Source organism: Echinops telfairi, unplaced genomic scaffold, assembly GCF_000313985.2.
Source record: "Echinops telfairi isolate 266 unplaced genomic scaffold, ASM31398v2 ScPeMD7_7427;HRSCAF=8465, whole genome shotgun sequence".
NCBI classification, from domain to species: Eukaryota; Metazoa; Chordata; class Mammalia; order Afrosoricida; family Tenrecidae; genus Echinops; species Echinops telfairi.
The window spans coordinates 6297600-6314365 of NW_022111327.1; the positions used below are offsets into that span (position 1 = coordinate 6297600).

At 41.7% G+C, this 16766-nt stretch overlaps 1 protein-coding gene across 2 annotated transcripts; it reads left to right on the forward strand.

The window, feature by feature from the left end:
• The first annotated feature begins 7707 nt into the window (after window positions 1-7707).
• NXT2 (nuclear transport factor 2 like export factor 2) lies at window positions 7708-12999 on the forward strand. Of its 2 annotated transcripts, none has more exons than XM_045298591.1 (4): window positions 7708-7767; window positions 8876-8962; window positions 10271-10373; window positions 11770-12999. In XM_045298591.1, the coding sequence occupies exons 1-4, from the start codon at window positions 7759-7761 to the stop codon at window positions 11949-11951; spliced, it is 381 nt and encodes a 126-aa protein (XP_045154526.1). In that variant the 5' UTR covers window positions 7708-7758; the 3' UTR covers window positions 11952-12999. The 2 variants fall into 2 exon arrangements, with proteins under 2 accessions (XP_045154526.1, XP_045154525.1); XM_045298590.1 differs by lacking the exon at window positions 7708-7767 and adding an exon at window positions 8002-8011 and having other exon boundaries at window positions 10271-10415.
• The last annotated feature ends 3767 nt before the right edge of the window (window positions 13000-16766 follow it).

The following is a 16766-nucleotide window of genomic DNA, read 5'->3' on the forward strand; positions in this document are numbered from 1 at the left end:
AGGACAATGAATGTACAAATGTGCTTTACACAATTGATGTATGTATGGATTGTGATGAGTTGTATGAGCCCCTAATAAAACGAGTAAAAAAGAAAAAAATTATTCTAATAATTACAAGTGTTGTATGAGCATGGCAAAAAACATTTTTGGAAAAGCAAAACAGAAAAAGCGGGGAAATATTTTCCTTCAATGAATACTATATTTTTTCCCCAAATAATTATCAACCACTTATTATTATCCAAGTAATTGTGTAGGCTTAAAAAAATCGACATTTTAACATACATATATGCTCATTGAAGGCACAGGTCTTGGACTCTAACGCACCTGCCTTTAAACCCCAGCATTACCTAAGTCAGTGACTGCGGGCAAGTTCCTGACATTTCCTGAGGCCTGACAGGGGAGTAGGTCCCTGTTGAAGCTGCCATCTGGATGGCCCGCAGTTAGAAACCACCAGCGGCTCGGCAGGAAAAAGAGCGGGCTTTCTGCTCCCATGAACTGTTACCGTCTCCGAACCCCACAGAGGTCGCTGAGAGTCAGCATTGATTCGATGACAGTGAGTTTGGTGTGGTGTTTTTGTTCTGCCCAGTGTCGTGGAGGCTGTTCTACCCTGTCCTATAGGGTCACTGTGAGTCAGCATGGCCTCAGGTGGTCTCAAATTCAAATGCATTCATTTCATTGGCCCAAAGTGAGATATCTGGTCCTAACATACATTTGGGGATTACTAGGAAGTGTTTAAAAATTCTTTTTGTAAGACATGTGCATGTCCTGTTTTGTGAATTGGCTCTGTGTCTTGTCCCCGGCTTCTGAGTCCTAAACCGAGGTCTTGAACAGCCTTACACAGAGGCGGGTAGTTAATAATACTCTCTAAGAATCAACCTGGGCTGGTTTACTGCACTGCCTGCCCACCCCTGAATCCCTTGAAGCTAACTAGACTTGTGTATATGACTTAGCTATTAGCCAGTCTCTAGTTTCTGCGATGTGGAGAAGAGTGGGAGTGTTCCTTCAGCCGTGACTGCAGTAAAAATATATCTCAGTCTGGCTTCTGATCCCCGTGTCACTGCTGTGGATCCTTGCCTCTGGCTCCTGGGCACTCAAAGCCTGTTACCGCCGCCCCACGGGTGGCAAGTTCTTGAATCTGACAGAGCCCTGCGGAGGAAAGCAGACAGTGGCGATCGCTTCTGTGATATTTCAGTTCTCTGGTATCCTGAAACGATTCTTTGCAGCCCAGTCTCCACCCACGCTATTAGACCAGTCAGCGATTTTAGTAAGTACCCAATTCTCTATTTTAAATCCATTCCTGTAGGCTGTGAAGAACCTTAAGCCATTGATTTGGCAGTAGCATTGATAGTTTTTAAATGGGTAGATACTCGGACTCCGGCAATCTCACTCAGAAAACTCTTTTGCCCATAAATAAAAGCACCAGGACTCGTTGTCACAAAACGAGCATTGTTGTCCTTGAGAGGCAACAAGCAAACAGAACACCTTGGATACAATCTGATTCCCATCATTAATTCATTACCACACCAAACCTCAGAATATTATGGTTCAAACTAAAAAGAAACAAGGAAGGAAGGAAAGAAAAGGCTATGTATGTATTGACATGGGAGTATGTGATGATATAGTACATATCATCACTTCAAATTTGTGATGATATTTGTGTCACTGTGCTGCACCGAACACGTACTGATGCACGCACTACGCTCTCACCGCCATCATCTCACATTACACGGCGAAGACACGGCAAACGTCATCCTCACTGGAAAGGCCTAGCTGCTCTGGCTTTTGGAGCCCTGGTGGCATAGTGGGTTCTGCACTGAATGCTAACCACAGGTCAGCAGCTTTAACCACCGGAGAAAGATGAGGCTTTCTGCTCCCATAAAGAGTTCCAGACTGGGAAACCCACAGAGGGGGCTCTACCCTGTTCTACTGGGTCGCCGTGAGGCCGCATCAATTTGATGGCAGTGAGTTTGGTGTTTGGGTTGGTTTATGTTCCGGAACATTGGCATTCAAGACTTCTATTTGTGTGTGTGTGTGTGTGTGTGTGTGTGTGTGCACGCGCGTGCACACACACACACACACACACACACACGCCTAATTCTTCAGCCTCCAATCTCATAATACTTGTTTCCTGACTGGAGAAGCCGTGGTGGTGGTGGTGGTGGTGTGGGTGATGTAGGAGAAATATGAGGCTTTTTGATCTGGTTTAGATTTGATGTCTCAGAAGCCCACTTCTACTCATTACTACTCTGTTCTACTGGGGTCACTCTGGGTCAGAATTGAGTTGGTGGCAGTGAGTTGGTATTGTTTGGGGTACTCTGGCTTTCTGATTTCTGGGTGGTCCAAATAGTCAATGGTTAGCCCACTCAGCTACTAACCAAAAGGCTGAAAGCTGGAATCCACTCTGAGGCACCTTGGAAGAAGGCTGGGTAATCTACTTTAGAAAAACTAGCCATTGAACACGCCACACAGCACAGCTCCACTCTGACACACAAGGGGTCCCCGTAAGTCAGAAGCCACTGTATAGAAATTAGTATTAAAACTGATACTCGGGTTTGTAATCCAAACATGGACCACATAAATATTATAAATACACAAAAAAGTCCTTAGTGATTCAATCCTTGTTTACATACTGTATCAGACAAAGGACTCTGATTCAAGATGGAATAGCTTGTATCCACCAATGCTCTTGCTGAAAACAACTAGAACCCTCAGATAAAATACAAAACAAAATTATTTTTTGAAGACATTTAAGGGCTTGGATCAGAAAGTTGAGATTTCAGCAGGTTAGCGAGCTTATCACAAGAAGCCCAACTTTAATTCGTGGCCCAGACACTGGATAGAGAGGTGGCTTTTAAGAGTCAGAGGAGCCAGCAGAATATTAGATAATATTAAAGGGCTGAAAAGACAAGAGTTGAGATTTAAGGTCTGCCAGAGCCAGCCAGGAGTGAAGTGGAGAGAAGACAATCACCAGAACGTGATGGCCAAGATAAAGACCAATGCCACCACAGCAGGACTCAGAATGAAAAAGGCAACAGAACCCAATTCCTAGCAACCTTGTTAGTGCAGTTAGAGAAATGTACTTGAAATCTGCTATCATTAATATATTTGTGAAAATAAAAACGTGAGAAATGGAAATTTTCAACAAAAGCTGAAATCTATAAAAATGATGCTGATGTAAAATTTAAAACTGAAAAATACAATACCGACATTTGAAGTCATTAGAAACAAGGTTTTATTCTCTCTCTCTCTCTCTCTCTTTCTGTGTGTGTGTATAAATGGTGACTTTACAAGTGGACCTCACCAGATGGAATATGCAAGAATCAAATGGACTACTCTGTGGCAAGAGAGTACAGAGAAGTTTCATGTCACTAAGAAAACAAAGGTGGGCGGGGTGAGGGGGAGGCTGACTGTGGAACAAACACTCAATTGCTCATATGCAAGTTCAGGTTGAAGCTGAAGAAAGTTAAAAGAAGTCCACAAGAGTCCAAACACATCCTTGAGTATATCCCATCTGAATTTAGAGCCCATCTCAGGAACAACTTTGATGCACTTAATATGAATGACCAAAGACCAGCTGAGTAGTGGAATGACATCAAGATTACATGGAAACCAATAGGGACAGCAAGTAGAATGAGGGTTTCTGTAGGGAGGGGGCTACGGTGGGGGTGGGGGGATAAAAGGGAGACAATATCAAGGAATCCAGGAAGGATAAGAATGTTTGGAAACTGATTGTAGAAAGTAATGGGCATACTGGCTGTATTCTCCAAAGCAGAATTATTTGTTTTTCTGCTTCTCTCTCATCGCTTTATGTGACTGAACTATAGAATGATATGATATATGTATTAACTCCCAATAATAATAATAAAAGAAAGACCATAGTGGATGTCAGAAGAGTCTCTGAAAACACGGGTAAAATAATTGATCAGTTCCTTCATTACATTAGCGAGAACTTATTAAAATATTGTACATACCATGCCTCCTTTAGATTTCTATTTGAATGAAAGCATTTTGGACAGCAAATTTTAGAAAGGCATTTTAAATGGCAATGTATGTATCATACCTCTAAATAGTACATATTTGGAGAGTCAAAAATGACTGCAAAATAAATTAATAAACTGAAAGGAAACATCTTTTAAAAGACTTGTGCCGTTGTCACCAAAACCCATTTTAGATAATTTCCTTCATTTTGTATCTATTATTATCAGCTCTCCATCTCCCCATCCTCCCCTGTCAGAGCCCAAAGGAACTATTTATCAAATTACTTTCACTAGAGGTTTCCTATCCTGGACTGCTTATAGAGAAAATCACACAAAAGACCCCCAAAATAACAAAACAGAGAACCCTCCATCCAAAGGAAAGCAAAAAATAAGTTTTAAAAAGTAGAAAAAGTTATAAATGAGTCAAAAAGGAAAAATAAAGGTAAAATGTTGAATTTTAACCTAACAACACCTTCAGTAATCTACTGAGGACAAGACTATGTATGGTCTTCACTATTCAACAGTCTGATTTCAAGAGTTCAGTGGAGGCGTAATCCATAAGGTGACTGGGTGAATGGATTGGTGGGTTTCACTGTCATCCATAGACTTCTTCAAACTGGGGATAGCACAGCAATTTTATGAAACTGGCCTTGTTAAGGATTTGTGTCCCCTCAAAAAAGATATGCTAAATTCTAATCTCTACAACTTCTAATGTAACCCTGCTTATAATGAAGACTTTCGCTTTTGTTATGCTAATTCTTTCATACTAGAATAGAGTAGATCCTGTAGCTAACCCCTTCTGAGCTATGTCTAATGAAAAGGGAAAACACACAAGGGAAGCCAGTATGTGAGGGTCTACCTAACCAAGGAATGTCAAGAAATGGCTAGGTGGTTGGAAGCTGAAGGATAAAAAGAATAATCTTTTGCCTAGAGTGGACTGTGTTAGTCTGGGTAGACTAGAGAAACATCATCATAGACACTCATATGTGTATAAGAAAGACCTTTATACACAAAAGCAATTAAATATTGATAAAACATCCCAGCTCCGTCCAGATCAAGTTCATAAACCCAATGTAGGCCATATGTCCAATACCAATCTATAAATTCCTCTTCAGACGCAAGAAACACATGCGTGATGCTGAATGCAGGACAATCAGTCCAGTGGGTGAGAAGTCTTGTGGATCCATTGGCAGTAGAAGCATCTCAGTGCTGGCGTGCGTCTCCACCTGGCTCCTCCAGCTTCAGGGCTCCGGCTGCACCAGCACAGGTTCATCAGGCTCGTGTTTAGTAATGCCTTGCAGGGCTTGCGTGAGTGTGCATCCCGCCTTCAGCGAGCTATTTATCTCTTTAGTGCCTCCAAATGAGACCATCATGCTGTGACCTGATTGAAAAGCTAAACTCCACCCCTTCAGTCTTCAGTCTCAAATTGACAGCAGATTATGTAACTACCACAGGGAGGGAGCATAGCCTTGCTGACCCTCTTAATTGGGACAATCAATGTCTGTTTTTTAAAGTTCTGCACTTGAATTTTCATTAAGACAGCTATATCATCTTGTCCAAATGATTTAACCACGTTGAACTTTATTTTTGACCAAATTGCCTTTCTTGAACTTAATAATTAACAATATGAAAAATAATGCCTGCCTCTTTAGGGGTTGTGAGGATTGATTAAATCATGTAAAATTCAGGAGATGTTCTGCATTTTCAATAAAGAAAAGCAGCCACCAATAAACCAGTAAATCTGAGCCATATAAATCTGGCAAGGTAAATTGGACCAGAAAAGCATCATTACAGATTAGGAGAAATTTTGAAAAAAGAGATCAGGTTAAGCAAAGTGTGTGTGTGTGTGTGTGTGTGTGTGTGTGTGTGTGTAGGAGTGAGGGAAAGGTAGAGATAAAGAAAGGGTGATCAATTCAGTCAGGAAAAATATTATTTGGGAGATTAATTAACCAAGGAAAATTAATATAGATCTAGACAAAAATTTGGGGAGGGGGTGAAAGGAAGAAGGTGCTGGAGAGAATGTGCAGAGTAGGGTGACTGACTTGGAAATTCTTTGTAATTAATTTTTTATTTGGCATACACATGAAACTGTACGCTTCATAAGGATACGAACCATCTCTCTTCTGTTCAACACTGTCTGTTCAGGACATTATACAATGCCAGGAACAATAGTAAGCATGAGAGGAAGGACTCCGGTAGTACCTGTTAAATGAATCCATACATTTGGATGATAGGCAAGAGGGATGAACATTTCCAGGGGTTCAACACAGACGACTGAGAGAATCCAGAAGCAGGTTGGACGTGCATAGAAAATAATAAATGAATCTAATAAATTTTGCATTCAACGAGTTTCGGGATCTTATAGTGCATTCTGCTGTTCATGGTCAGTAAAATTCCCTATGTTCTTTGGAAAGAAAGCTCAAAGAAACGAAAGGGCGGAAGATAGGTTATTATGATTCATCAGCATATGTGTATACATTGCGATCATGTGGGAGCAGGGTGATCATTGCCAAGACAACCCCGGATGTGACGCAAGAAAGAGGCTCTTGGGAGGCAAACAGTCTGAGGGGGCGTGGTTACACGCCTTAGAGCGCCAAGGCTGTTAGGGCGCAAGGTCCTGAGTTGCCAGCCCAGGGACAAACCAGTTCAAAAATATGAAGAAATCTGAGGAAGATTGGCCTCTTGGAGCTAGACCAAAATGCCAAGGAAGGAGTGACAGTAGCCAAGAGGAGCCACAGACCAGTCAGTAAGTGAACAAACCAGAAGTCTGCGGTGGTTTTGAGATGAGAAGTTTTCGTGAGGTGTAAGCGTGAATCGCTTTTTATGTACTTAGATCTAAGTTACTTACTCGCTCTGGGCTTTAGTTTCTTAAGTATAAAACAGAAATTCTTAAGTATAAAACAGAAATGATAATATAGCCGTTTACGGTTATCTTACGGAACCAATTGGTGAATGGGTGAATGCGATGTGTGATTGCCACTGGGTGAAATTTTAACTATTGTAAAAGTAGGTTTTGGGATATCTAATTTGTGGTGAAAATGTTGTGAATAAAAGTTCTACTCTGTGGTAAAAATATAGAAAACTTTTCATTTGGTCATCGATGCACTTAAACGTGTATCCCAGAATGGAAGAACTCCAGGAGCCTTTTCTACTGGCTATAGCTAGGGCAGTAGTGAGTGTTTTTAACTAAAGTCCCTGCGGGGTTCGGGGATTCATTCCGCTTGAGAACTATTCTTCGACAACTTTACTCTAGGCTAAGGCCTGGTCTCAGCTGGTCATGCGCATTATGACTGTGCTCCCCAAGCCCGCCCCCCCGCCCCCCCTGCTCCACCCTTGTCCCCTATTGGCTTATAACGAGGCTTTGCCCCACCTCCTGTAACAAATAAGCCGCCTGATTGGCCTCTTTCAACGGAGATTTCCGCTGCCTGTTGGCGGGAAGGGACGCTCCGGTAGAAAACTGTGGAGACTTTCAGTCAGTAGTCAGTTTACAAAGCAAGTTTCTTCTAAATCGAGCGCTGTGAATAAATATCAAACGAATAGAAAAGGCGGCTGGGAGGGGAACGTAGGAACGGAAGGGCGCCGTGACTTAAGGTTGGACCTTCGGGTGCCTTTTAAACGGACGCAACTACTTCCGGAAGGGCATGGGTGGGTGGAGAGTTCGGTGTCTTTGGCGGGTTTTGCGGTCTTAAATATGTGATCTTTCTAAAGGTACCAGCCACGGACACGTGACCAAGTCGTCACACAGCCACTGCCTGAACACGCTTTAGGCACCCCTGGGACCATGTCTGTGGTAAGTGCTCGTGCTGTCGTGAGGTGCCAGAGCGGCCGCGCTTGTGAGGTGGAGAGGCGGGGCACCGGGCCAGCCGGCCGCTGATCATGTGGGCAGGTGGCGAATCCCAGGCTGGCCCGCCATCTCGGGGCGGGGTCGGGGGCGGGGCCCGAAGTTCCTCCCCCTTTCCGTCTAAACAGTAGTTGCTTTTTAATCTCTGTAAGGACCCTGCGGAGGTGACAAGCAAGACGCGAGTCTGTTCATGGTTTGGCATCTCCTCTCGATTATCTCCCTCTCTAAAAATCACTTTAGCTGACCTGAGAAATGAAACTCTTGATTTGTTGTTGTTGTTGTTTTTCTCTTATAATGGACTGGGCAAGGTAACTAGCTAGAAAAGAAAGTACTTGATTCTTTTGCATACTAAAACTGCAGGCAGCATTTCTTTACTTCTGCTTTCCCTTTACGAATGCCAGTGAATGTACCAGGTGGGTTTCTAAGTAGGGTTATGTATTTGGGGCTGCTAAGGGCAAGGTGAGCAGTTTGAAACCACAAGCCACCCAGCAGGAAAAAGGAGGCTTTCTACCCTTGTAAAGAGTTACAGTTATGGAAACCCACTGGGGTGGTTCTACCCTGCCCTATAGGGTAGCAGCGAGTCAGAATTGACTTGATGGCAGTGAATTTGAAGTTCTTTGAAAGTCATCTCTTTTTCCTCTTTCCCTCTAGCAATTCTTGAGTTTGGTCGCAACTGCTGGCCGGAACAGAGAACTAGCTAGCTGTTCCAGCACACGCACTAGCAAATAAAATGCACCTTTATTTTTAAGGTTCAGGTAGAACTGTTATTATTAAAGTGGATATTGTGTAAAAATATCGAAAGCGTGAGGGACTTGGCCATGAACAGGTCATAAATGGATAGGTCAAGAGTAAAAAAATAATACTGATCACTCATTAGACTTAGGGCCTACAGACATCTACCTAGAAATTGTGACTTTTTACAACTTGGAAGCTTTTGAAGCCTCTTCTTTCACGTGAAAGGTGAACTATGTGTAAAGCCACAAAGTGATTGAATGGTTTGGTGGGTGGCAGGGGTTGGAGGAAGGGTCATTTACACTTCTGCAACTTTTTGTTGTAGGATTTTAAAACTTATGTAGATCAGGCATGTCGAGCTGCAGAAGAATTTGTCCATATTTACTATGAGACAATGGACAAACGAAGACGGGTGAGTGCTGTCGAGCTGGCTGCTGGCTCTTAACTCTCAGTTCCCATTTCAGCCACTCATTCATGTGCAGTGACCAAGAAATGTGACAAAGAATTTTCATTGTGCCTTGCCTTGACTATTTATTGTGACCTGCTGTTTTCAAAGCAATCAGTGGGGGGACAGGGGCAGGGGAAAAAATCGTAGTTTATTGCCAGAGTCAAGCTATATGGTGGCCTATTAATTCAAAGTAAATGATAGCATTAAGCAGGTAGTGTCTCCTCTTGCCTCCAAAGAGTTAATGACTGACTGTTGTCTTATCTGGACCTTAACTTAATCTGATAGAGCAAAGGCTCTGCTTAAGCAAAATTCATGGTTCTTTGCAGATCAGTGGCAGTGAGCATGTATATGTTTGAAGTATGCTGATAGAATAGTAGCAAAAAGGACCCGATCCTCTCATGCATACAAACATTAAAAAGACTAAGGTTTTCACTCGGATTATCACACCCAGATGAAAGAACATTTAGAGACTGGCTGACAACTTTGTTAGTGCTCAGAATGTCTTTTCTCAAAAAGGGAGGGAGAGTAAAACGGCTCTGAGGCAGTATGTGTAGGATCTTGTGACCACTTCATTTATCTTTACTAAAGAAAACAAACCTAAAAAACTCTTTCCCAGTTTTCATGCATTTTGGCTAGACTAGGAAAAAAGAGTCAATTATCTGTTTCATTAAGAGGGAACTGATACCTAGTTAAGGCCAAAATTATGCAGCAGACACCTTTGTTGCAGTAGAAACCAGTTCCTATTGGTTTGGGGTGGGGCAGGGGATGCAGGGAGTCGTTCAGTGCCACCGAGTTGATTTTCTACTCATAGACTCCAAGTGACGTGCCTAACAGGGTTTTCGAAGCTGTCATCTTTACAGAGGAAACCCTGCTAGTGTAGTGGTTATGAGCTCAACTGCAATCTTAACGGTTAGCAGTTCAGTGTAGGAAGATGGGGGCATTCTACTTCCATAAAAGTTACAGTCTCCCAAACTCACAGAGGCAGCTCTAATCTGTTCTATGGGGTCACTATGAGTTGTCACTAACTCACTGGCAGTGCATTTGTTTTGTTTGGGTTTCATCGTTCCAGGAACAGTTTTCCAGGTCTTTCTACCGTTGAACCACTGAGTGAATTTCAACCCAACCCTTCAGTCAGCAGCTTTACCCTTAATAGGGTTACAGGAAAATAGTTATGCCACCTGTAACCTGCTCTAACATCTGTAATCCATGTCTATAAAATGATTACCCCGTTACAAAATTTTCCCCTCACCCTTTTTATCTCTTTGCTTTTAGGTACTACCTAGACTGTATTTGGACACGGCCACTTTACTCTGGAACGGCAATGTTGTCACTGGAATGGATGGAATAACTAATTTTTTCGAAATGCTCCCCTCCAGTGAGTTTCAAATTAACATGCTAGACTGTCAGCCAGTTCACGGTAAGATCAGGATTTTCCAAGATACATGTTTCTGTCTCCCTTTAGTGTGTACCGACTGAGTTTTTTACACGATAAGCAGTAACGCTGAATGATGGAAGCCTTTACTTATTCACGCAAGCTAGGCCCTAAGAATATTCAGCAATCTAATCAAACTTTTGGTCTTACTTTAAATGCATTTCACTCCAGAGGTCGGCGAGTCAGTTTTGATTGATGATACGATTATGGTTTATGAAAACATACATTGAAACTATGATGTCTCTTAGAGAGGATGAGAGATTACGTTTTCCCTAAATAAATTGTTTCGTGCTGTATCCTGAAATGTTTCCAGAGAAACATATACCACACCTGTGATTAATTTCTTTTAGTAGGTTTCAAAAACCCACTGCCTTGCACAACACTTAATATATTTAAACCATGGAATCGTATGGTACATGAATTATTTGCCAGTGCAACTGTTAATTAAATAAATAACTAAACTAGTGGGGGAAACAACCCCTTGCCATTGAGTTGATTTGGACTCACAGCAACTCTATAGGACAGAGTAGAACTGCCTTAGATTTTCCAAGGCTGTAAATCTTTAAGGATGCTCAGTACCATATCTTTCTCCCATAGAGGAACGGGTGGGTTCGAACAGATAACCTTTCAACTAGAGGTTGCTCTAGCAGCAACCACTGTGTTGCCACGGCTCCTCATAGTGTCCTACAACCTATGAAAATTTCACCAAAAAAAAAAATTCAGTTAATTGAAAGGACAGAGCTGTTTGATAGTTTTGATACTGTTTATAAAATGAGCCTCCAAGTAGGGCCCACCTCATCTTTTCAGTAGTAGTTTAGGGGAGTTTTGTTTTACTTTTAGAGGTCTTAAAAAGAATAGGAACTTCAAACTCAAAATGTGAATAAGCACTAGTGGTAATCCAATTAAATATTAATTCATACAGTAAGTGGTCTCATGCTAGATCACTGGTTCCCAGGCGTATTGGCCTACTGCCCCCTTTTCGGAAAAAAAAATGACCCAGCAGCCCCCGGCAATTAAAAACGTTTGTGCTATAGCCCATAATCTAGGATAAAGTGTAGGTACCTGCTTATGCAGCCCCCACCCCTGCCTGGATCATCCCAGTATACTAGGGGAGCAGTATCACCCCACTTTGGCATATAAAGTCTTTTTAATATCTTAGAACTGATACTTGGTTTTCTGACCTAGGGGGTCCCCATTCAGATTCTGCACAAGGTCAAGAAAGTTATGAGAACTTTCTTTTAGTGCAATATCATCAGCAATGGTAGTTGAACCTGCTAACCTGCTTTATTTGGACATAAAAACTGACCTGTCCCCTTTCTTTTTCTTTTGGTGACGTAAGAACAAGCCACTCCATCTCAGAGTACTGTGCTTGTTGTTACCAGTGGAACCGTGAAGTTTGATGGAAGCCATCCTCACTACTACAACCAAAACTTTCTGCTGACCGCTCAGTCCACCCCTAACCAGACTGTGTGGAAGATTGCAAGCGACTGCTTCCGCTTTCAGGATTGGTCTAATAATTAAAGTGGGCAGGGGGGACTCCATTCTCCTTCAGCCCCTTCATTCCAGCAACCAAAACGTAGCACAAGTGTAATTCCCTTCATGGTAGAAACATAGTAACGTTGGTATGTGCCAACATAAAATCTCTCTGCCCTGCTGTGATGACTAGCAGCGCTGTTTCTAGCATTCACCTGTTTGAATCGTCGCCCTGTAAGAGCTCAAAGGCTGGTTTTGTGTATGCCCTCTATAAATCCCACCCCTGACTTTCCAATAGTAGTGTTACACCTAGGATCTCTGTCCTGATAATCGCTGTGAACTCAGCCCATTGCAAAAATGAACCCCTATTCGAACGTTCTCTGTGGGTTATCGGCACACCAGAACCCTGTAGGAGGAGATGGTTTTTTTCTGGTGATTAGGTTAATTTTGGAGTGAAAAACACTAGTTATGCAGTTTTCATACCTGCCTTTTTCCCTATCCATTCAATGAAAATCTTCATAATTTCAGTTTGCGCAACTCCTCTGACATCCTGGAATCGCATGTAGACTTGTGTTTGGTAGCCTTTTTACCTCTTAAGTCCTGTGCTTTATGTTGGCATGATTTCTTTATAATAACGTGAATCAGTACCCTAGAGATATTCTCAACCAGCCTCCAATTCCAGGGTACATTTGCTGATTTCAATATAAAACAGCTTAAAAAATTATTCTCTTGGCAGCTCCAAGTGTAACTTTAGGTGCCAAACAGTGATATGCCTAAAGGGGAATGGAAAATAAGAACTGTTGAGGGCCAAGGATAGAACCAAAACTAACGAAGGGAAGGGGAGTGCCCAGATGCTAAATTTGGGATACTTGTTATTTACTCCTTAAAAATTAGTCATATTTGAGGATTTCAACCACAGGGTCATTGGTATCCTTGCCAAATGCTCATGACTGTACCAATATTTTCAACATGATTTTTAAAAGATTTCAACTTAACTCATACTTGGCACCAACAGAAGTCTCAATTCCCATTTTTTTATTAAATACTTTTATTGGGGCCTCTTACATCTGTTGTCACAATCCATACATTCATCCAGTGTTTCAAGCACATTTGCACATATGCTGCCATCATCATTTTGAAAGCATTCTCTGTCCACTTGAGCCCCTGATATCAGCTCCCCATTTCTTCCCCCGCCATCCCTCGTGAACCCTTGATATGTTATAGATTATTATTTTCATATCTTTCATCATCATCCATCGCCCCTCACCCACTTTTCCGTTGTTTGGCCCCTGAGGGTTTTATAGGTTGACCCTTGTGATCAATTCCCCCTTTCTCCCCCCACCTTCCCCTAATCCTCCTGATATCTCTATTCATTGTCGGCTCTGGGGGTTTATCTCTCCTGGATTCCCTGTGTTGTGGGCTCTTGTCTATAGCAGTGTGCTTGTTCTAGTCTAGTCCATGTAGTCTCACGGGAAAATTAGAAACAAAGCCATTTCCATTAGTAATGGGATTTATCTTTTAACTTCTATGTCTTCCATGTGAACTTTAGGCCCCAAATCCATGATGTATTAAAGTCCCACAAAATTGCAAAAAAAAAAAAAAGAAATTAATTTTTTTAACCCCTGCATTTTATACCATCAACTGAGTTAGTTTTAATTACTTAAAAATAATTGTTATGATGTGTTCTTCCATCTGGCATTGAGCAATAGGCCCAATTTTTAAACATTCTGTTAGGTGGTCTACTCTGCCTTTCGAAAGAGAAAATGAACACTAGATTTTATAGAGTCGTGCTTCAAAACAGCAACGTAATTAACTTGATGTCTCAACTGCTAAAGAGAAGGACACCAAGCTTTGAGTTTTCTGGTTAGACATTAAACATTTTTCCATTATTTTTTAAGTGCTTTTAAGCTGCAGATGTCAGCTTAGTTTCTACATTACAACTTTTATCCCTTAACTTGAAAGCCACCAGCCCCTTGCCTCTTACCTCAAACTGCACACTATTTCTGCTATAGTAACAAAAGAAGGAGCTGGAACTGTAATTTAGAAATGATTCATGCCTTCTTCTAGTATACACTTACATATTCTGCTCAAAATTGAGCTTACTGCTATAAATCGACTTTTCAAAACCTCCACATTGCAACCATCTGAAAGCCTAAATACTACCTATCCCTGCCCTTAGGGAGACAAGTCTCAAGAAGAAGTTGCCTATAACTAGCAATAACAGCACTAATCAGCTATGTCTTTTAAACTAATTGTATTTTTATGACTTGCATATGAGTACTTTTTTTTGAATTCTGAATAACTTCAACTGGCTAGAACCTACTCTTTATGTGAATTATCTGTATTTTAATATGCTCATATTTTTGTAACTTGAAAAAATAATAAAAAAATCTTCCTTGTTGTAACAAGATTTATCCAGCTCTCTGTTTTAAAGATCCTTGTGATTTCTTTTTTTTTTTAGATCCTTGTAATTTCTTAAAGGTCCAGAGCAACTACTTGTTTCTTTACAGCATAAGGTTTTTCAAGTTTGAAAAATATGGTTAGTGTGTGATAAACTACAGTTGACAAATTGAACTTTCTGTAGTGGATTTCGCTTTGGGCTGCTTACCCCAAGGTCACCAGTTCCAAACCACCAGCTACTCCTCAGGAGAAGGGTGAGGTTTTCCATTGCCATAAAGATTAACAGTCTTAGAAACCACAGGGCCAGTTCTACCCTGTCCTATTGGGTTGCTGTAAGTCAGAATCAACTGCACAGCTATAAGGGGTTTGTTTTGTGTCCTGCCTTTTAGACTACCCTATTCTTTCTCCCTATCAAGTACTCATATTCCCAGGATCACTTCAGAGGGTGAAGAAATAATAGTTTGGTGAGAAGTTGGAAATTTTAACCTTGAGCAACTAGGCAGAATGCTAGTTTAAGTAGGCCATCAAAACAGTGCAACTGTCCCAGGAAGTGTGGGGCCCCTCTACCTTTAATACTACTCTGGAAATAGGTCAACAGACAATTTTGGAGAGGAGCAAGAAAAAGCAGTGACCCTTGAAATCAAATACCATATTTCATCTCTTCAAAGATGCACATGGTTTTCACATTTTAACAACCTTGAAAGGTATCTCAAATCTGACGTGAGTTTAAATGGCTCACCACCACCCTTTCTCGTTGGTGTATAAAATAATGTGTTGAGACTCAGCATCTTGGATGGATATGTAGAATTGCTGAGACAGAATGGTTAGAAATCTACTTGGGTCTAAATTTGGAGGCATTAGTAACTGAAAAACTATAAGCTTAAGATGTTAGCCACTCATGACTCAAAACTGTTATCATGCTACTTGTATTTCATGATCAACCCATATGCAAATGCATTGAGTCATCATAATTGTCGCCAAGTTTGGGGGCATTATTAATGTATAGTGTGTCCAAAAAAAAGTCCTAGTAAAATGGGATATGTGGTCTATTCTGGCGTGGAGCAAGAAGTCAAAAGCCAAAACGTGTACAGTGAATTGTTTTTTTCTGGAATTTTTCTGAATTGACTATTGCCTGGAGTTCATAGGCAGGAATTTGACAGGAGGAAACAGGATTTATGAATGTTTTTTAAAATGTGATATGATATATAGGACAGAACCACCCCTATTGAGGGAAAGGAGGAGCCCTGAGGGCATAGTGGTTATGCATTGGGCAATGGTCTGCAAGATCAGTTCAAAACCACCAGCTGCTCCTCAGGAGAAAGAGGGGGCTTTCTATTGCAGTAAAACAGTCCAGTCTCAGAAACATGGGCAGTTCACCCCTGGTCTATAAGGGCAGCTGTGAGTCGGCATCGGCTCAGTGGCAGTGAGTTTGGTTTTTGTATTTAGGGGAAACTGGTAGGGCACTTGACTGTCCGTTTTAGCATTAGGTTCTGTGCTTCCTCAAAACACTTGATACCAAACTGCTGACTTTTATTCGTTGCAATTAATAAATTCTCACCCATTTTCAATAGCAGCTTTTCTGTATAACAGATTTTTATTCTTTTCCTTCAATGACTAGCAGTGTCATTTGAATGTAATGTGTCCGGTGACACGTCTTTGGATTCACCATGGACTAAGGATTGAAGGACAGTTGAGCGCATTTTGGGGGGCATCTCTATTTGTGCGTACATCTACTGGCTAACCTGTATTTGTAACCTGAAGCCACTACTGCTCTCACAGTCGTTGGCACATGCGTATAAGAGCAGTCACAGGTTTGGCTCTTACTGCAGGTTCCCAGCTAAGGCCAAATAATGCGCATCTCTGCCTGCTTGTTTCAGCGCCTGTGCTTTCCAGGTTCTTCTGTAGTACCGCATATTTGACATTCGTTTGTGCATTTCATTAGTGATTTTTCGAATTAAAATGACCCCGAGGCATGGTACTGAAGGGCTGTCTAGTATGCCTAAGTGCTAGCAACATGGGGTGTTCCTCAGAGAGACAGCACAGGCATTAGAAACGTTTTGTTCAGGCCTGAGTTACAGTGCTGTTGGTCATGAGCTCAATGTGAAGGAATAAACCGCATGGTACCTGCAGAAAGAGAAGGGCCAAGTCACCAGTCTACGCAAGAGTGCTGAGAGTCACCTCTGCAGTGCATGATGGCACTGGAAATTGGGGGAAAGGCAGCTAAACAGATAAATACATTTGTGGGGCTGGGGGATTATTTGTAAGAAGTAAGGTCATTTTTTCAATAAATACACACAAAACAAGTGTATGTATGAACCAGTTGCTGAAAACATGCCCAAGGTCCACCGGAATCTACCCTTGTATTTTTCCGAGGACAGGGTCTCCTAAAGTGGCTGGTGCTGGCCCCTAAAGGCCACTGAAATGACCCAAGGGGCAGGGGGGTGGTATACAAAAGCAGCTAAC